The 21,434-nt window shown below is 43.6% G+C and overlaps 1 protein-coding gene across 4 annotated transcripts; it reads right to left on the bottom strand.

Moving 5' to 3' along the window:
* Positions 1–502: 502 nt before the first annotated feature.
* On the bottom strand, positions 503–20,831 carry tbc1d5 (TBC1 domain family, member 5). Of its 4 annotated transcripts, none has more exons than XM_085792120.1 (23): positions 20,727–20,831; positions 15,991–16,042; positions 15,491–15,609; positions 14,745–14,802; positions 14,463–14,571; positions 14,149–14,238; positions 13,776–13,850; positions 13,149–13,216; positions 12,952–13,054; positions 12,442–12,530; positions 12,202–12,252; positions 11,962–12,031; positions 10,926–11,098; positions 10,681–10,823; positions 9,914–10,020; positions 7,298–7,383; positions 5,950–6,266; positions 5,785–5,847; positions 4,360–4,568; positions 4,093–4,192; positions 2,748–2,827; positions 2,377–2,637; positions 503–1,911 (listed from the first exon to the last, which is right to left on the bottom strand). In XM_085792120.1, exons 3-23 carry the CDS (start codon positions 15,588–15,590, stop codon positions 1,540–1,542), a joined length of 2,724 nt encoding a protein of 907 aa, XP_085648246.1. In that variant the 5' UTR covers positions 15,591–15,609; positions 15,991–16,042; positions 20,727–20,831; the 3' UTR covers positions 503–1,539. The 4 variants fall into 4 exon arrangements, with proteins under 4 accessions (XP_085648246.1, XP_085648249.1, XP_085648248.1 ...); XM_085792123.1 differs by having other exon boundaries at positions 5,785–5,841; XM_085792122.1 differs by lacking the exon at positions 20,727–20,831 and adding an exon at positions 20,424–20,550.
* Positions 20,832–21,434: the final 603 nt, after the last annotated feature.

The following is a 21,434-nucleotide window of genomic DNA, read 5'->3' as shown; positions in this document are numbered from 1 at the left end:
GACTGACAGACCTGTGTTTCGGTCCAAACACTCTATGTAAGTGATTGCTGTTGGAAGATAGAACTATTTAAGACTTATATTAACACAAAAATATCGCTTACTTCTGCTTTAACCATCATAAACAAAAGATTGCCGGTTACAGAGTGTTTTTGTGTCGCAGTGCCGCAGAGACAAGAGCTGGGACACCGGGGCGGCGGCCAGTACTACACCGATGTTGCAAAGTTGGTTTTCAGCCGTGAGACGCCAGGTGGACGGCAGAGAGCCTCCATTCTCACTGTAACAAGTCACAAGTCATGTAGTAACTCACAATTAGTCCGGAGCTTTTTGATTAAGGTAAAAATGTAGCATAGCCATGGGAGAAATCCTGCTTAGTTCCTTTTTAAGTGAAATATTATAATTATTCATGTGACTGTAAACCAGCTGTACGGCCCTGATACTTGGACATCATTTTACATCATTGTCTTCAAAAGTCAGCAAAGCACTCCCAAAATAAACGGGTGAACTTCAGTGAGTAGCAAGAGCTATGTAGTTTTATTGGTCTAGAGTTAATTAAGCTGAATGGGCAGCTAGAGGGACATTCTTTGTGTGTGCTGCTTTACATGGTTTCACAGGACACGAGCTCAGCTGAGAAATGTATCAATAACCACATTAAAATGTCCACATTGGAATCATTCTTAAAAACAAAACAAAACAAAAAGGAAAAAACAGACATATTCCATAATTTAATCACCTTTATCCAGGAAACTATAGGTCTAAGGGTTAAAAATATTGTCTTAAAAATTAAAAAAAAGAAGAAGAAGCTAACAAAAACATGAATAAGATCACAGAGTCAGGTTTTGTTTGGTTGAGATAAGATTAATGGTCAGAGGCACTGGTTCAGGAGGGGGGAGAGAGCTGCCCTCGACACCTGACAGGAAGACATCGTCCTTGTTTCCTTTCGCGTAGCAGAGAGGAGGAGCTCGCTCTGTGAGGACAGACAGACAGACGGAACGCAGGCAGGGTTTATGGCCACATCTCCACATTCAGAAGAAACAGAGCGTCACGCTCTCCATCAGTACAGCAGGCTCAGGGTGAGGGGGGGTGAGGGCCGGGAGGGGAGGAGGGTCCTTCCCTGAAGTTTGAGGTCCAGTCTGACACAGTAATCATGTAGTGACAGGGTAAGCAGTTCAATGACGCCCTCTCTCTGTGGAGCCGAGTGCTGCAGTCAGATGAGTGACGGGACGTTGACATAATGAGGGGACAAGCATTAGGCAGATGAGATAGCATACAGCATCAGCTCAGACAGGACTCGAGTGGCACAGATGACAGTTAAAGAGACAGAGTATAAGGTATGTGTGACTCAAAGTGTCACAGTCCAACATGTGCAATTTTACTAGCCGGCGGCAGCTCCAGCGGCGCACCGCCAAAAACCGCAGGTTGCCCCCACTGATCCTAAGTCAGTTTTCTTTTTATCACTCCCCTCAGAGTGGGACATGATACAGATATATGAGGAGGAGGAGGAGGGGCCGGGGGGGTGGAGGTGGGGAGAGATTCGCTCGTTCACAGGTCGTTGGGGTTGACGATGGTGAAGTCAGAGTCCTTGCTGTGGGTGGAGCCCTCGTCGGGGCTGGAGGAGCCCGAGGCGGCTCCGGCCGTCAGCGGGTCGTGGAAGATCCCGGTCGCCCCCTCGGGTTCCATCCGCACCAGGCCGCGCCCTCGCCTGATGGGAGGGGTGTGCTCGGCTGCTGCCCTTCCTCCTTCTCCTTCTCCTTCTCCTTCTCCTTCTCCTTCTCCTCCTTCTCCTCCTCCTCCTCCTCCTCCTCCTCCTCCTCCTCCTCCTCCTCCCTCGGCGGCCTGCAGGTCTCCATCCTGGGACACGAGGATGTAGTCGTCCCAGTTTTTACTTCCCTCTGAGCCGAGGGAGGACGCCACCTGCACACATATTTTAACATAAGTAAAAAGGGCTGTATAATCACAACCTGCTGCTCGTTTGGCCTTAAAGTTCAACGTATTCAAATGCAACAGAAGCCCAACTCCGAGGAACTTAACATTTTCATTAAGCGGCTGCTGTATTATCAACCATGCCTCTGGGTTTGATCCATCTCTAACGGGACAGATTTAGTGTCACATGTTCTAATCCTACAAAGAATACAATTCTGATACACAGAATACACTAGAAACACTGGATCAGTTTTTTGCACACAGGTACAATTTATTGGAATGAAGAGGATCGGATTTAAAGGTGTTGAGTACTGGAGCACAGGGTCAAACAATTTCAGAAAACAACCTAAAAATAATCTTGTCTGAGCCGAGTGTTGAACTGTACTTAATACCAATACAGTTAGAATGAGTGCAGGGCTTTTAATTTGGTAGCATCATAGAGGGCCGACTATTAACCTGTTGCTCAGGCGGAGTCGTCGCCTGCTCCTCTTCTTCTTTCTCGTCCGTGCTCACGCTCCCGTCCAGATCCGAGTCCCGGCTCGGAACGCTGTTTCCTCCCTGCTGGTGGTCGCCGTGGTGATTGTTGGCGCTCAGGGCGGTTTCAGCGGCCGCCGCCATGGAGGTGTAGTGATCGTCGGCGATGGTGATCTCCTCGTTCTCCTCGGCCTCCAGCTGGCTTTGGTTGAAGCGCAGAGCCCCCTTCAGGATGTCTTTGATCTGACAACAGCGACAGGCGACCAGAAAAAGATGAAGGATGGAGCACGACCACCACAAAAACCATCAGTAGCGATGCTCAGTGTGTCAACTGGTGCATAGACGACGCTCACCTGTTTGAGTCCAGCCAGTGACACCAGGACCTCGTCCTCTTTCTCCAGGTGTTCTTGGAGAATCACTTCCTGGATTTTACCTGGAGGGATAATAAATAAACCATAAAATCAACCGCACACACTATTTGCAACACAGTGACCTGTTATCCATTTTATGACTGCCTGCGATCTGTGGGTAAAATTCAATAAACCCAGCAATGGAGCAAAATCTATTAGGGTTGGGAATCTTTTCCTATCTCACGATTAGATTTGATTCTGATTTTTGAGGCAACAATTAGGTTCAAAATCGATTTTCGATTCAAAACGATTTGATTCATATGATTTCTGCTTCAGTCTATCGGTGTGCAAAGGATCCTCGTGATCTACTCCAGTCTGCTTTGCAACACAGAATGACTAAAGTCTCTTTTTCACATTTATTGAGTTTTAAACATTTATCCATGCTTAGATGGAATTGTTGAAACTGTTGCATAAAAGCAATATCACATTATGCTTAAGTAACAAAATTAAAAGTGCCTCTTCATTAAAAAAAACATGCTGCCTTTTAAATTCTAAGGAAATGGAGGCTGACAGCCAGCAGATTTGTTTCATTATTGATCGATTTTGGGACATTTTATATCGATTCTGAATTGTATTAAATGAGAATTGCGATTCTTATGTAAATCGATTTTTTGGCACACCTCTAAAATCTATGTGGGTTATTTTCAATTAACATGACAATACAATAATTAATTTACAGTTTCAATACCTTCGGAATATTTCATTACAACGACGGACTTGGCAAGAGGGCGTTCTCCTACGCTGCGCCTGCTACCTGGAACATGCTCCAGCAGAGGCTGAAGCTGTCCAGCTTTGTTCCCTTAGGGGATTTCAAATTGCTTATAGGAAGGCTGATGAGACCGTCTGTGGGGGTCTGCACATGTACTTAACCAGTCCTATTCTTCTTTGCACTTTGTAGTTTGCACTATACTACTTTAATGTTTGTGTTCTGTGTTGTGTCTCCTGTATGTTCAGTTAGTCTGTAACTTTGTGTTCAGTTGCTACCTGAACAGGTCTCTCTTGCAAATGAGACCCTGGGTCTCAATGAGATTTTACGTGTATAAATTAAGGTTAATACAAATTTTTTTTTTTAAAAACACTTTAAAAAAAATAGTTTAATAAACTAACTGAAGCCTCCGTGCTATCAGTCCAACCAAGAAACGGTAGACTGACCTTTTTCAGATACTGACACGCTAATGGCTTCACGTTTTCACTCAAAGATTCAGGGGATTCATTTACAGATGTTTAACTGGCTGCTGTTTTAGACGCTGATGACCACAGAGATTTGACCATCTACAGCTGAACTCACAGATGTGTGCGTTCATCATCTTTGCACAGTATTTGCTCATGGCCTCCAGGTCGTTGATCTGACCCTGCAGAAAAGACACCTGGGCTTCCAGGTCCTCATCCTGTTGATAACACACACACACACACACACACACGGAGGTTAGAGCTGAGACGAAATGAGAAGGTTTGACAGACAGAGCGAGAGAGACTCAAAGACATGTGGACAGTCTGACAGTGGGGATAAATAACAGAAAGGTTAATGGAGCACGCAGCAGGTTGAACAGCTCACCGGCTCCTTCTTGCCCATGGTCTTGCTGTGGGAGCGGGAGCGAGTGATGGCGAAGAACGACTCTTTCTTGGTGGCGGAGAGGGGAGGAGAAGAAGTGCTGACTTCACTGCCTCTGGAGGGGGGAAGGGGCGGGGAGGCGGTGGGCTGACCTCGCCCACCGGACAGACTCTCTATGCTGGGGGAGGAGCTGACCATCCTGGAGCTTTGCCCTGAGAGAGACAGAGAGGGATAAAAGGACGTAGATCAGATGTTAATGCAACAAGCCTCACAGGGGATGCACAGGGGAAACCTGGAGAAGCGAGTGAGTGGATCATGACTGTTGTCATAAAACACTACTGAAGAGGCAGTCTCTGATCCTGCGAAGTTGATAAATGAGAAAGTAAAAACATAATGAGCCAAGACATGATGAGATGTAAACGGTAATTTTTTGGACATCTGATATCAAAATGAAAGAGTAGAATGAAACAACAAGAACATGAAGCGTGGAGAGAGTCATAGGAATAGTATATAGATTTCAGTTTTTAATTCAAATCGAGGATTTGTTAAATATGAAAAAAGCAAGTTAAGACTAATTGATTAAATTTGCGTTTAGATGATGCATTAATGGACAGCAAAAAATAAATGGGTAAGATCATTGGTTTTTTGTTTAATATAGTGCTTGAATGTACAATTCTTCTTTTTATGGCTCTTTTGTTTATTTCTGAAATGTTTTAGAGTTTCCATTGAACTAATGTAATAACATGTCATCAGTCTGCCTCCTAACAATTAGTGTCCGCCCCTCTGAGCTGCAGCAGGAGCTCTCATTGGTCCAGTGTTGCGTGTTGGCTGGACTCACGTGTAGACTCGGACCAATCAGAGCTCCCGCCGCTGCTTTGTGAACGCTGTTCCGTAATCCATCATTTAAATGCAAATTTAATCAATCATTTCTTAATAATTCGTTTCCATTTATTTAATGTAATAAAAGATTATAATTAAAAACTGAATGCCTATAATTATTCTGGACTCCACAGAAGAGACACAAAAGGAAAACCATCGTCTTTTGTGTTTCTGTGTGAATGAAAGGACACATGACAGATGACGGAACATTTAGAGCCACTTGTGTTACCTAAACAAAGCAACATACAACAAGCTTCTGGAGCACACGCTGAAGGCAACGCTGTCAGCAGACAATCACAACACGCTCATGATATCCATGATATCGCTTCAATTTCCCACAGATGAGGCGGGCTGTGATCTCCCTCTGCTGGTCACTGTTCACCATCACACGCTGCGTCCATGTGCTGCAGCGTGGGCCTCGCTATCGTCTAATCCAGCAGCAGGGCGGCTGTGCAGACATGCAGCGGCGGGGAAACAACAAGAACAGATGAATTTGAAAGGGGAAGGGGGGAGGGCAATCACACAAGTGGTTGCCATGGCAGCAGTTACCTTGTGTGTCAGTGTGAGTCGGGGCTGGGAGAGAGACCTGAGACGCTCCACCTGCAACTACATCTAACACATAGGAGAGTCAAAGCTGGTGCTGCTGCAGTCACATAAACCCATGTTTTTTAGATTTAGAGAAGACCCCCCCCCCCCCAAGCTCCTGTCGCTCACCTTTGCTGAGGTGGACCGGCATGCTCTCGGACTTGAGCAGGCGATAGTGCTGATTCTGGGCGACGCTCTGGGTTTGTGGCGGCGTCGCGTGACCCGACGGGGGCTCGGCCAGCGGGTGGGGCAGAGGGGGCGCGGGGCCCGAGGCGGGGGAGGTCGACGGGGAGGAGGAGGAGGAGGAGTGTACTTCGCTGTTGATTGGTGAGATGCCGCTGGACCCGCCAGACATGGCTGGAGCGATGAGCTTCCTGCCAAAGCTCAGCAGGCTGCTGGACACTTTGTTGATGTTGAGGGAGGCTGATTTAGTACCGGCGCTGGAACTAGGAAAAGAACAAAGTGGATTTGAGACGGGTTCAGCAAACAAAGGCCTGCAGATAAAACTACAGTGGTGGTTTTAGACCTTTATTTAAAAGAAAAACTGTGGATATTTACACTCCTCCACTGTGAAACTTAACCCAAATAATAAACAGCGTGCCAGAACTCACTGATAAATAGCCTTCTTGTTTAATGTGGGGCAAAGAGTGAACTGCTTGCAACGCATTTCAGCTATAAGCCACCGTCAGTGTCACGGTGACGATCGTTTAGAGCTGAAACACATCGAGTCTTTATCTCACAGTAAACAAGAGGATCTATGTGTGAGTGCCGGATTTCTGTTTGTGTTGCTCAGAAAGCAGTGAGCACGCACCCGATGCACTGCTCCAGCACTTTGGAGCTGTGAACGCTGCTACTGTCCGCTGTAACAAAATTATAAGCCTGACCATAAACAGACTCAGACACAACTGATTATATTTTTCTCTCCAAATGTGCTGACCTGTTTTTCAGCAGTTTTCAACCCTGACATGTTAAAATAACTTTAAAATACTGTTTTTTTTCCTTCTCTCTGCCACTAAAGGCACAGTTTCAAGTCTCTGCACATTAATTTTCACAAAGCAACGACTAAAAAGAAGGAGCTGTCAGAAGTATGGTAATGTAAAGACTAATTATCTGTCTGAATGATATGCCTCCAAGGCTTTCACAAAAACTACCACAACAGGAGCTCAAACTTAACAAACAAGCTGCAGGCGAGTCAACGCACAGCCAACACAGTATGAGAACACGAGGAGTAGAAGCAGTGCATTCTGGGACATATTTATCCCACTCTGGAACATATGGATGGAGATTGGAGATGCTGATTCTGCTGCACGAGTGGTTTTATGGACAATCTGGTAGTTTTTTTTTCCCCACCAAGTGTGAAAACAGATGAATACTGAAACCTCTAGTGAGATAATGGAACTGGAAAAGATCAAATGTAACGATTACTGTAAAAAGGAGGCGATAACATTTCATCCGTCTGTGATGTGTGTGTTTTTACCGTGACTTGTTCATCAGGTCGGCTCCCCTGGTTTTGTAGTAATCCAGGTTCTGCTGAAACTGGTAGTTGACGGGTCGTGGATTGTTCTATGACATGAGGAACAGGACAAACACGGCACAATCAGATGTCGGGAAAAAAATAAAAAGTTTCCTGTGTGCGTGATAAACAAGTCAACCTAAAATCTGTAGCTATGCATGACTGGGTAAACAAGCAAACATGTGCTGCTGTGTGTCTGAGTCAGTTCTCATGAGCAACCCCCCCCCCATCTTCTGTTATTGGGGTTGCTGACCCCCCTCCCCTCCTCTTCCCTCCAGGTGTAACGGTGATGCGGACGTGGTGTGACATGGCCGTTCACCTGGAGGACACGCTGTCACGTTGGATCAGCACCTTTCTGCAGTTGCATCCTGGGAAAGCGGAGGACGGCCAGCGCGGTGAGTCGTTGTGTTTGGGTTTACGGGTCAGCGACTTTTGAGGAGACGGCTCGTAACGGGACAGCGAGGTGGCAGCTGAAGTCAAAGAGCTGGTGATGCCAAATTTTTTACGTACACAAACACCAGCGACTGCTTTTCATATAAAGGGGTGAATGTTAATCTAAGTTGCGTGCGAGGAGTGGCAGAGCAAGGAGAGTGAGCTGAGAGTGTGACAGGAAAAATATGCTGAGAGCTTCAAGGTAAAAAAAAAAGCAGCTACGTCCTGATTTCGTTTTTCTTTTTCAGAGAGGAACCTAGTTTTTCTTTCTGCACTTTGTCGTGTCAATCTAACAATTGCAAATCACATCGTATGCAAATTACATCACTGCGACAGGAAGCAGGCACCATAATTAGGCAATGACATTTTTAGGAACTAAAAAGCTTTCATGTTCACAGACAGGACAGATTGCACTTATCGTGTTCATATTTGTACCAAGATGGTTTCTAATGGTCAAATGAATTTGAGCATCTAAAATAAATCGGTGAAAGACGAGAGGGTTCTGCGAGTGAAGCCGTGAAATCGTAGCTACGTGTAATCTGTGGGAGCGGATTACCATTAAAGATCTTGTTGTAAACACATGTATATTGTGTCTGTTACACCAACAAATTGTTGTCAGCATCTCACACCAGCTGCCAGCTCAGAGGTCACATTGAGAAATATGGGAACCTTTCTACACCACTGAAGTCTGCTGCAGAAATAAATCTTGAAAAGTTTTAATGCAGCTGAGGTGATCTATCACAGCACTGATAAGAGCAGTGCTTTACAGTGTCTTGAGAGAAATGGATTTAGTTTTTTGTGAACTGACTGAGCAGCCACTGGCCCCAAATAAACATCTTCAGGCACAATATTGTTATTTAAATTCTAACTTCATGAAAAACAGCCCCTAGCATTTGTAATACTTCAGCCTTTCATAGCTGCATTCACTCTGTATGTAATAAGGAATGAAAATCAAACGGATCAGATTGCTCCTCTTGTCCTAACATTTGGAAATATATACAAAATGGAGTGACTTAATTAGAATGACAGTATAACAGGTTGATTAGAAGAGGAGAGACGGAAAATAAATCAATACAGAAGCTGTGTTGCTCATAAAAATGAATCCCTCGCTTGATCATCTGTTAAATCTAAATCCTCAGCAGAACTGATAAAGGGCCTCTATATATTTTCGACTACATTAGCTGTTAAATTGACGGATATCATTTCTAATAGATGCCTTAAGTTGATAAAACCCATCTTATCTAAACAAACATCTGAACTTCTCTCATTTCCTCTTCATATACACAACAACACTTCCTTCTTTTTCTCTGCAGAACTCTGATGTCATTCTTCATCTTCCAGAGTTTGTCATTTGTGGTTTTCAGTCAGTGTATGTTTCATATTTGCAAAGTAACACTGGTAAAACAGGAATAAGATCTGTGACTGTCGCAACCATCATCTCTAATTTTATTGAAACACCTCAGCTCGTAGCTATCATTATTCATGTACTGTACAGGCCTCAATGTGAAACACTCAACACCAATATATTTGTAAACTCTCCTCTTATCTACTATGCTTCCTCTCAATAATGACTATGACTGGTTCATTGACTGCACCTGTGCTTTAGTATCAATGCTTTGAAATCATTAGCGTGAAACCACTTCAGTATGAGGAACTGAAACATTTGCTGCCAATTTTAACTGAACTTCTTTTTTTTCTCTCACACCTAAGCCCTTTTTCACAGATCAATAGAGCTGCAAACTACGTGACTGCTTTTCGAGCAGTTCAGCCCAGAGATTTGTGTCTGACTGAGTGTTTCAGTCCTGGAAATCCTCGCTCTCCACTGCAGCAGACAAATGAAATCAGACACAGTCCCCTCTGCTAGAAATATTCTGAATAAAAAGCAGCACAAGGCCACACGTAGTCCATAGTGAAGCTCCGGGAAAATGTATACACTTCATTTTTCGGTGTAAAGTTTTGCTCTTTCTCTTCTCCATTTTAACTTGTGACCACTGCGGTGCAGTGAAAGGGTTGACGGTACCACACCAAGACACCAAGAGGGAAACTGAAGAGCCACACAAAAAATATCACTTCACCATGTGACTGTTTCTCATGGGAACAAAATCAACACCTTTCTAAGCGAGTCGTGTTACACTTGCAGTTGCTTACTTTGGGATCACGGAGGAACAGAGCCTTTTGGAGCAGGGCATTGATGTCTCCGATCGGAGGGTAGTGCATTAGGAGGCCCAAGCAGGTCTGGAAATTACTAGCAATGACTGAAACAGGAAAACAAACAAATGCAGAATCAGTGATGTTGACAAATGATTAAAAAAAACAATCTAACCACAGAACTTTAAATAAAGCATGTTATATTTACACAAATGTCAGATCTGAACTTCCCTATGCGACTCACAGTATGAGTCGCATAGCAGACACAGCATTAGACAGAACACTCCGACTCTCGAAGACATGATTTGAACGTTTGCTTCATCTCTGTTCATTCAGGAGAAATTCAAGTGTATCAAAAATGAAAGTGGTTGATGAGATCAGATAAGCACCTCTCTAATGAACAGCGTTGTTTTAAGGACACTTGGTTATAACAGCACTACAATTCTTCACATCAACAATACGAGTCTTGTGTTCAATCTCAGCAGCTTGGACTGTGTATTTAAGTTATCCTCCTAACTGTACGAGTAAACACGAAGCTGAAAGTACCGTCTATCTTCTGGTTTTCTTATTATTTGTTCTATGTGAGGATTCAGTGTCTCCTGCCTGTATGTATGGCAGAGAAGATGTATACTATTCTATTTAAAGAAATATGACTCCATCTGATTCAATGAGGTGGAGGAAATCACATTCTTCCAGTTAAGTGTTTCTTATGCTACAGAGACAACACATGTCATTATTGGATTGTTTCAGTAATAAATGGAGCATACGGGCGTCTCGGATGTAAAGCAGCATGGCCACGAAGACGTAGTCCACCAGGTCCAGAGTGATGCAGTCAGCAAACAGCGCGTCCCACACCACCAGCAGGTCCTGGAGCGGAAACTCACGACCAAACAGCAGACGCACCCACCGACTGGAGGACACACACAGACAGACAGGAGAAGTGTATTTGTGTGCGGCCGAGGGCTGAAGAGCAGGATTGGTCACACTTGCGACTGGAGGAGTAAATACTGACATGCCGTAGATCTGCGGTGCAATCTCCAGCCGGTTGAGGTGCATGTGCAGTTCCACGTCGTGCTTCTTCACCAGCTGGTCCTGGATGCGGTTGACTTTGGTCACTATGGCAACAGATGGACCCGCGTCCTGGGGCCGAGCAAACGGTATGCTGGTCAGCATCTCTTCCTTACCCTAAAGGGGGCAGATCATTATGTAATTAGTAAGTCATTATACAAAAATGATTTTACTGCATCTGCGGGGCGTTGATGGAAATCTACCACATGAAAAGGAAAAATAGTGACAATTTGTTTATTTTACAGAGATTGCACAGTTGTTTGGGTTTAAACCAAAGTTGATTTTATGCAGGATTTTGCTGTTTAGATGCTGAAAAATCTCTTAGAAGTCACAATCCTGAAGATTTTTGATACTATCTGACTATGATCAGCATTCTTTCTGTAATATTCTGTAACTCTGTAATGTCTTTGTCAGAGGTGAGGCCTGCCATTCCCATGCTGTCGTCAAACTTTATACCTATGCACAAGAGAGAGTCACAGGAAACAAAGCATGCACCTAATCCTGTTTGCTGTTTGTTGATATTGCAGGGGAAACACTGACTACTGCTGTTTGCTCAAATAAAAAGCATGAGAAACAGAAAGAGACTCTTATTGTGAAAGTAAACACTACGATATAATAGAATGTCTTTATTGTCTTTCTTTGTGCTTGTTGCAAAGACAATGAAGACATTCTATTCTATTCTATTCTATTCTTTGCTGCAAGAGTTTGGTCTGACAACACTCATTCTCTAATGACGCTTCTGTTAAACGAGACAGATTTAAATATAGCGATCAGGAAGACAAAGTCTCTGTAGGTGTTTGCTGTGGTAATAAACCACACTGTCTGTTTCCACGGCAACCACAGGTGTTTTCAAATTAACCAGGGCTAATATCTGAAGAATTATGACATGCCGTATCTTCGTGATAGCCCATACTGTGTCGCCATGCGCAGACAATTACTGCAATTACGACGTTAAAAGCTGTTCTTCAGATCAAACTGACCTTCCTCACTTCCCTCTCGAAGCTGGAGAACCACGGCTCAGCCGTCTCCATCAGCTGTGAGAACATGGCACTGCAGACAGAGGCATGAGAGCGTGTGTGGATGGGTGAGAAAACAAAGAAGGGACATATTGTGAGGTGGAAAACAAAATGTAAACAAATTCCAATTATCAGGAAGGTAATGAAATATCTGGCCAATGTTATTCTTTACAGCTATTTGTCCATTATGGAGACAATACTCACTAGGCATCGTGCTCCAGGTACTCTGGGTTCAACAGACACTTCATCTCCTCACTGTGGAAAGACAAAAAAAAAACAGAGATCTCTAAAATTGATCATTTCCCGAATAAATCCAGTTACAGTAGCTATTTTGGTTTAGAGCACAAACTGCTGGAGCTCAGGAGGGCTCGAGGGCGTCTATGGTAACGAAAGGTTGAGAGCTGAAGGCGAGGAGTTTCGGTTTCACAGCTGTAAGGAACTGACCTGGGGCTGGCCGTCTCGCTGGCGTGCTGGAAGGCTTGATGGTCACAGTGCAGCACGAACACTATGGGAGCCAGCAGCTCGTGCATCCCCTGCAGACGGACAGGAAGAGGCAGAGGTGGAGGGAGCGATAGATGCAGGACGGCAGGGGGAGAGAGGAAACATGGTTCATTTATGGTCAAGTTGTTCTTTAATAGTGATGCACGAGGTTTCTAATCTGCGATGACAGCTTTAATTTAGATATTGTTAGCCACTGCCCGGCCATATGTCACTTCCAGTTTGCAAAAAAGATGCTGTACTAGCCGGCTATTCATTTGCTGGCACCTGTTACAGACACTGATAATGATTAGCGTTCGTCCGAGCTCACTGGCCACTGCACACGCGCAGACACACAAACACAGGCCTGGACAGCCAGCGGTGTTAAAAAGGATTGATTTTCAAATCGCATTAAAGTTTTTACCTTTAATTTTCATGAATAAGTGGTTGGGGCGATTTGTCATCACCTGTGCGTACCTGCTTATACAGTAACTGTTCATTTTCTCTGGCATAACAGAAGAGAATATCCGTCAGCTTGGTCCGCACATCCTCATCCTGAAAGTAACGGATCTCGGGAAACCTTATGGAAATGGAAAATACAGAAAGAGAGCAGAGGTTTACTTCATGCCGACGGCAGAGAACAATCGAATAAAGAGAGCGCTGACGATACTGACGTTCTCAACACGTCCTGTTTGACCATCCCCTTCAGCTCTTTATCCTGGAAGAACTTGTTCCACAGGCTCTGAACAAGAGAGACAAAAAACATAAGACCAACAGAATCAGACACCGATGCAAAAGAAAAACTTTTAACTCAAGGAAATACTGAACTGTTGTAAAATATAATCCTGATCTGTGCACAACACCAAAATAGAAAACAAAAAAATAGAAAACAAAAAAAAGAAACTTGACCGACCATCTTTTCTTTAGTTGTTACCATAATTATATAGTTCCGTCCAGGAAATACCCTGTCAGCATCTAGATTATATCCTGTTACTTGTTATTAGTGCAAGTGTGCTGTCACTTAACCACTGACTGTATAGTAAAATATAAAATAACTGACCATCAGTTTCTTGTCATTTTTAAACATTTCATTAATTGCCTAATCATACATCAATTCAATGGCTTTATAATTACTTTAAGATCAGTTAATGAATCACTGAAAGAGTCTAATTACTGTAATGACTATGTCTGGAGGGAATGGATCCATGAGTTACATTTTACATGCAAATATAAAATATGATAGACAGAAAGTCAGATACTGAACAGGGCACACACACACACACACACACGCAGGCCCTTACCCCCTCATCCTGGGACAGTGGGTTGTTGACCACCAGGTCCTGCTGGCCCGCAGCCTTGCGAGGGTTAGTGATGTGCTGAGACAGAAAACAGAATTTGTTACAGCACATATCAGTGATGTTCTGCTTCCACCTAAAAATGCATGACCATATTGTGAGCCTGAGTTTTTCTGAACTGTAGCAGCACACAGGGAGTCGGAGCTTCTACCATGTTTACAGGAGCTGAAACTGTGCAAACTGAGACTTTAGTAATTCATAAAATTCATGAATAAAAAAACGTATTTCGAGGTTTGCACCCTGCTGCAGAAAGACAAAAAGCTGCAGAAACGTTTTGTCACGGTGCTGAGGGGAAACAACCACAGAGTGGCGCTCTCACCGTCTCTTTGATCTTCTCATACCGATCTCGGAACTCCTTGGTCTTATTGATCCACTGCCCCTTGTCTTCAGGAAGAGCCTCCAGGTACAACTGTGCACACACACACACAGTACACAAGGTTATTAAACAGACCTCAACCGCAATCTCCCTCAGGCTGATGTCACAAACATCAACACTTTGGAAACCTTAGGCCTCCGTTTCCACCATAAAAAGGTGTGCAGGCTGCCAGAGCTGCTGACTTTAGTGAGGCAGGGAAAGTGGCAACGCTCCTTTAATCAAACTGGATAGGACGGCTTGATCCATTTGGCAGTTACCTTCCAGCATACGCTCCGAAAGCGGCTGCTCCTCAGTCGACCGTTGATGCCTGCCTGCCGGATCCTGGCCAGGTAATTACTGTTGAGGAACAAGTCGTCCCATTCTTTCCTGCGCGGCAGAGGGGAGGCAGAGGACGAGGAGATTTATGAGCTTCTCACTCCAAATTGGGCACAGTAGTCCATCTAATGTGTCATCCAGCAGTAAACTGGGGAGTCTGGAGCAGTGAATCGGGCCAAGAGTTTATGGTGGGGCTCACATGAGAAAATACTGGAAACACTCACCTGTATGAGAGGAAGGTTGACTGGGACTGTGAGTAACTGCTGCTGTCAAGAGACCCTCCTGTTCAAACAGGCACACACACAACCACAAGGGGGTGATGTAAACAAGGAGTCAAACTAGACAGCAATTATATTTTTTTAAGCTTGCGAACACAGGACCTTAAACAAAAACATAACCTTTGACTACCGTAACAACAACTAGGCTGTTTACTGCTTCCTAACGACCCAGTGGTTATTTTGGGTTTTTTTTTTCCTTTTCATGTGGTGCAGCAGACGCGAATGAGCCAGAAGCAAACAAAGTGACGGCACATGGTACCTCTCTCTGTGTCTTTATTGGTGGTAATAAGTCTAATTTGGCCTGCAGGTGAACACACATTCAAGTCAGAGAGCTGTCTATCAACATTAGTTACAGGAGTAGATCATTCCACAGGGACACTCAGCATGAATATTCATCAGTTCCACAACATGCCAGCCCCCAACATTGTCTCTCTCTCTCTCACGCGTAAACATAAAAACACCTCAGCCCGGGGGCGTTGCCAGCCACGTCTGTGACTCATACTTCACAGTCAGTTCCAAAATTTCTTGTTTTTATTATCTCTTCATATCTGGTGCCTCAACTCATGGCGACTTTCACGTACACGCTAGCCTCAACTAGTAGCAGGTGTGGTAAGGACGGTCCCAATACGGAGGAAGCACTACTACGTGACGGGTTCTACGAAAAGGTTCAATGTCAGTGAGAGTCGACTTACTGCTGCGGTTCTTGTTGAAATTGTTTAGTGGGTCGAAGCCCGTCTCCTGCTGCTCGTCTGTCTGGAGCGGGTGGCGAGTCTCGAAATTGGGATGCTGCATGGCCGCGACCCAGCCGGACCTGGAGAGCGAGATAGAAATAAAGCAGGAAAAAAAGAGATACAGTGAGTATAAACTGAATTAGATTAGATCAAAGCTGCAAAACAAACTTTAGTTATCTGGTTTTATATTATACGTGACTTTTGAACTCCCGAAAGGCTCATCCCAAAAGAGCTGGTGATAAAACGTGCTACGTTTCCTCTAAACTAACTCTGCTGATAAAGAAGCCGACCTTCGACCTGAGACTCTGCTGACAGACGTCTCCTCTGGTTAAGTCCTCAAAGCTGCTCTGTAGGTGACCGCGACCTCTGACCTCTCCAAGGAGAGCTGCACTGATCAATACAGTGTCCCTTCCGCTAACTTACAAATTAATCACGTTTGAACTGGTTATCTCAGCACTTACTGTCACAGCCTTGTGATTCACCACAGCCAAGACTCAGAAGAAATGGATGATTCTGCAAGAAGGAGGAGCAATGGAGAGATTTAGCAAAGAATAAACAATAACAATGATTTCATGACATCAAGGTAGTAGGGAAAAACAAATGTGATTTCAGACAGCTCTACAATCAAGGTCCTGTGTTTTACTTCCAATGTGACTATCAAACAGAAGCCTGCTCATCTTTTACATTTAGGACAAGCTCACAGCATAAAAACAAAGCAGACACTAAGTGATGACAGTCAAAGAGAAACGGCTCCAATGAACAGGAGGCAATAGAGCTGCCTGATGCACTCTGTGATATATTAGACATAAGCAGTAATGCTAATGAGGTCATTAGGTAGGCTAATTAATGCATTAATTAAATAGTCTAATATTCACATAACACACAAACAGTACAGCGTACAGGAAATGATTAAGGAACTTAATCATTATCAGGAAATCAGTCATTCCTTCTAAAATGCAAATACACAGCTCAGTCACACAACATTTAAACAAGTAACTGGTTTTAATGTTGTGACCAATCGGTGTGTGTTATTAACACAGTTATGAATGTACTAGTAATTTTTCAACAAATATTCTGGAAACTTGACAAAGATATTAAGTGGAGCTCCCACGAGAAACTATGTGCTTGTTGTGCGCCAATAATAGTTAGTGGTTATGAAACGGCCAATTGACAAACAGATATTTCAAATGTGAAAATATCTGAGAATCCATTAATTCATTGTTATTGTTCTTCTTTTTCAATGTTATAAAATGAGAAAATTACCAGAACAGGGAATCTCCAGATGTCATTATAGGCCATAGGATATCCCTATGGGCTTTTTTCAACTATTATCCGACACTTCAGACTAAACCATTAATTGAGTATTGAGCTGGAAGTCAGTCAGTTCATCTGTTTTATCAGGACATTCATCTGCTACTTTTCTGATAATCATTTTATCCATTTTTCAAATACTCTCTCTCTCTCTGCTCCACTTTTGGTGATTAACCGTTCCCTGTTTTCCATCACTGTGAGCCGAATGTTTTGTTGTTCAGTTTATGTGGCTTTTTCGTGGTGAGTTTAGGTGAAAACGTCCGGTTTAGCAGCAGACAAAGCAGGCTTCATGTAAGAATAAATATCATACTAATCTGACAGTCTTTACAAGTCAAATATAATGAAAATCCTCCTCAGGTAAATCCTGCGCCAACTCCTTCCTGTCAACAAGCCCAGTTCTGAGAAAAGTTTTAACTTTCTCTGTGAGACATTACAATCTAGGTTAACCAATTCTGCCTCCATTCTTTATCCGGCTTGGGATTATTCCCACGTTTATGAATATGGTTAGCCTAATACACAGGCCTGCAGAATAGCACGCTTCCACAGAGCATTATGTTTTTTTTTTTCACTTATTAATTGTGGAAATAACACAACAAAGGCATCTCTTAAACCTATTAACCATGTGAATGGAACACTGCTCGATAAATCAGCTACACACGCCATCAAAATAGAAATTATTTTATATGCATAATGTATGTGCCTGTTTTCTTAGGAAACATCTGTTCTCCTCAAAGACTAATGCTCTCCTTAACTCAGTGCGGTTTTCCTCCCTTCCCTCATAAAAATGACATTATACCATTAAATAATCGTAACTAATCCACAACTATAGGGAGAAACGGAGAAGAGGACTGTTGTGAATAGGTACCTCCAATAATAGCCTGTTTTCTTAGTTTTACTTTGAAAGGCTGGCATGAAAGATTTGAAGTCTCCTGAGCAGCTGCAAATATAAAAGTCATCTTTTCGCACACGATATTAATTCGTATTATCGCTTTCTGTCTGAAATCTGACTGAAAAAGATATTTTAAGGCACATTTTTTTCCCTGCAGGCCTGCAAACACAACCGGTGCTTTGTCCTTTATTTCCAAAAATAAAAAGTCAGTCTAAACTTTCCAAAGAGGCCGTGGCAGATCACTCGCTTTCTTTTAAGGAGGTATGTTGTGTGTGTGAGCCTTTGTGAGTGAGTGAGTGAGTGAGTGAGGGAAAGATGATGCGGGTGGAGGACTGGAGGCCTTGCCGTGTTAGCACGATCTTGCCTGGAGCGAGTCTCCTCTTAGCCTTCTGCTGCCTTCATTACTTCTTTCCCCAAGTCGTACGTGAAATGACATCCTAACTTTACTACATAATAATCAAGGCAAATTAGCTTCTGCATAATTTACTCCACAGCACCTGGAGACACCTCAATAATTCAAAACACGAATCTTTCATGAAATAATCAAATCAATACATAATGAAATGCATAAATAAATCAACAGACAAATAACATTGCGTCCATCTGTTCTGAGGTAGAGGATCTGTTGCTGGGATTTACAACCAGCAGCACATGAAGCCAAATCCAAACTGTAGCCATTACAGGCAATAACACTTGTCAACCATTTTCTTTTCAAAGTTACTATCTCCAAACATGATTTCACAGGAGCAATGCCAATGTTTTGGATTGCGTAACACGTTCAAATATCAAGTGAGACAACCTCTTCCTTCAGTAACGCTCATTACTGTGGGGGCTGTTACACTTCACCTTCTCTTTACTCTGCCACATTCAAGTTGTGAGGGGCCACAGGCATCACTGAATCTGATCCTAAATCCTTCCTCCGCATCATGTTCTTTAAAGTCATGTGAATATTTCAGAGCCACACTTCGTCTGAAAGGTAACAGGGGTGAGAGGTCGCCATCAGACTGGCAGCCAAAGTTGACAAAATAAAATTCATCTCAGCTTCTCAAAACATAGACATCACTCAGGAACTAGTCCATCCCATTTTCATGCTGAGGTGTCATGAAAAAATCTGAAGGAAAAACACAAGGAGCTCGCTCCAGGCTCGCTGGCCTGAAGGCACCAAGGCTAAACTATTTTGAAACTAAACCCTGATTAGTCAATTGTATTAAATGTTTTGCTGAAGTGCCTGCAGAGTTTCCATTTACAGACTTTGGACTGAATTTCAACTGCAGTTGCATTGATATTAACAGGCTGCAGCCATGTTTTCAACTCAGAACAACGCTTCCCATCATTTTTCCAACAAGTCCAGACTTTTAAGAATCTAGTGATGACATTATTCAGTAGCCAAACTCGTCAACTGGTCTTTATTTCATCTTAACCACTGCCAGAGCAGTCTAATGTAAAACAGCTTCAGAGAAGAGACGGGACACAGGCTCTTTAGAGGATGAATATTCAAAAAGGATTCAGGAGACGGTGATGAGGGAAGCTGTCACTGGCAGCTACAGTCAGAGCGGCAGATTGCAGTTTAGTCAAAGTGAAACAGCCCAGTTAAACAAACTCACATGCCTCTACTTCAGCATACAGCAGGAGCCTGAGCCTTCACAGTCACATGATCTGCAAGAGGCTGAGAACATGTTTGAAACCTTAACCTTAGCAAAATACCATGAACTTACTGAGTCTTGACTGATTCAATTACCAAATACATGAGAGGAGATGAAATCTGACAGACGTCCGTCTGTACACAAGGACGAAGAGCAGCGGTTCCCAACCTGAGGGTCAGGACACCCACAACGAGTCACAAGATGAATCTGAAGAGTGGCATGTTTTATCCCTGTTGTTGCCTTTTCTTTTTTTTTCTTGTGTTGCTGAATAAATGTGACCTCCCAGGGGCGCTCAAAACTATTCCAATAAAACAAATGGAAAATCATTTTGGTGCAACTGCTCACAAACTGACTTATGCAACCAGTGCCAGGGGGTGGGAAGCAGCTTTGTTTTAACAGGTCACAAGCCAAAACGGTTGAGAAGCACTGCACTGACTGAGCAGAGACCTGCCATGCAACGAGAACAAGAACAAGAACAAGAACGAGGAAGAAACATTTTCACATTCAGGAAAACGCTGTGATTGGCAGAAACAGACTGAAGCTCGACCACCACTGACCTACAGCCTATTTCCCTCTGCCTGTCACTGCTGGAGTAAGCAGTAAAACACCACAGCCCCTGCACTTCTCTGCAGACAGTCAGGCTGTAGTCTCCCTGCACACACTCACTCTGTTCAACTAGTTATTGACAAGGTGAAAAACGCATTAAACCGTGTTGGCTGCTCCAGCAGCAGCTGCACTGCCCGGGACCCATCACCTAACCTAGCAGGCAGGCTGGCCTGCTACAGCACGAACCGACCACCGAGAAGGAAGCTCTATCTATTTCCCCCCTTTAGTTTAGTCTTCAATTCAAAGCCATTTACTCATACAATTTGACATAAAATGTCAAGTGTCGGTCTGTGATGCGCCGCGGATGGTGACAGGAGGGATTATATCGATGCAGCCAGGGCAGGACGCCAGACAGCTGCTAAAGCTAAAGCTCATGTCGGGCTAAGGATGCTAAATGAAGGCGAGTTAACTAGTTGAATAGTTAACTAGTTATTAATCAACTCACGGTGACATGTCGCAGGTGTCTGTGGCACGAGATGACAGGAAGCAGGTAAGCTAATGTGACGTTAGCCTGGCTGCTAGCAGAGCGCAGCAGCGACCGAGCCGACGCAAAGGGCCCGTCGCTACTTCCGACACATACACATACACATACACAGGCTACACACACACAGATAGGCTACACACACAGCTGCTGGAAAACCACGAGACTAAAAAAAAGTGTGAGACACGAGCGCGCGCTGTAACAACAACACGCAACGTTACACACGTGGACAGAGACAGTAACCCGTCCTCGGTCTGGTTCAGATACCTGCTCGGTTCACGCAGGACTCCTCATCCTGCTGTGTCGGACTCTGCTGATTTGTAAACAGTAGCGGGTCAGGCGGATGTGCTGAAGACCAGCTGACTGATCATGTGACCGGGGAGAGAGACCGGTGGGGCCGCTGTGGCTGCAGGTACCGTCTATGGTAAAGCTGCCTGCTACAGTAATCATAACAGTGCAGACAACCTGTGTTAGTGGTGGTGGTACATGTGCAAAACTAAGTACAAATGTGAATAATGTACTATGCTGCAACGTCATATTTCACATGTAAATAATGCAAGTTTGCATTTATTTTGTAGCTAGTTACATTATCACAAAGGTAAGGTTTTAAATTACCCTAAAAATGTTTGCTACATCTCAAACACCTTCAGTGTTGCTTACATGACAATGCATAATAATATCAATTAATATAATAGAGCACATGCAATTTATGTACAATAAGGTAAAAAAAAAAAAATATATTATTTATAACACCTTTCTCTGTGTGTTTCAGTTGGTAATGTTTCAAATTGTTGATACTTATTGTTCCACTCTTGGCAGGTTAAGGGAAACATACACCGATCAGTGGTAACAGGTAACTGGCTTTGATGTTGTGGCTCAATTTGAAACCAAAATTGGAGTTTCAATTATTTTCCATGGCTGTAGTTTGACTGAGTAAAAATACACAAAGGACGGATATGCATCCCCCATTATTTA

This window comes from Trachurus japonicus, chromosome 11 (genome assembly GCF_045865225.1).
Source record: "Trachurus japonicus isolate A0001 chromosome 11, Traja_1.0".
NCBI classification, from domain to species: Eukaryota; Metazoa; Chordata; class Actinopteri; order Carangiformes; family Carangidae; genus Trachurus; species Trachurus japonicus.
This window is presented reverse-complemented; position numbering and strand designations above follow the sequence as displayed.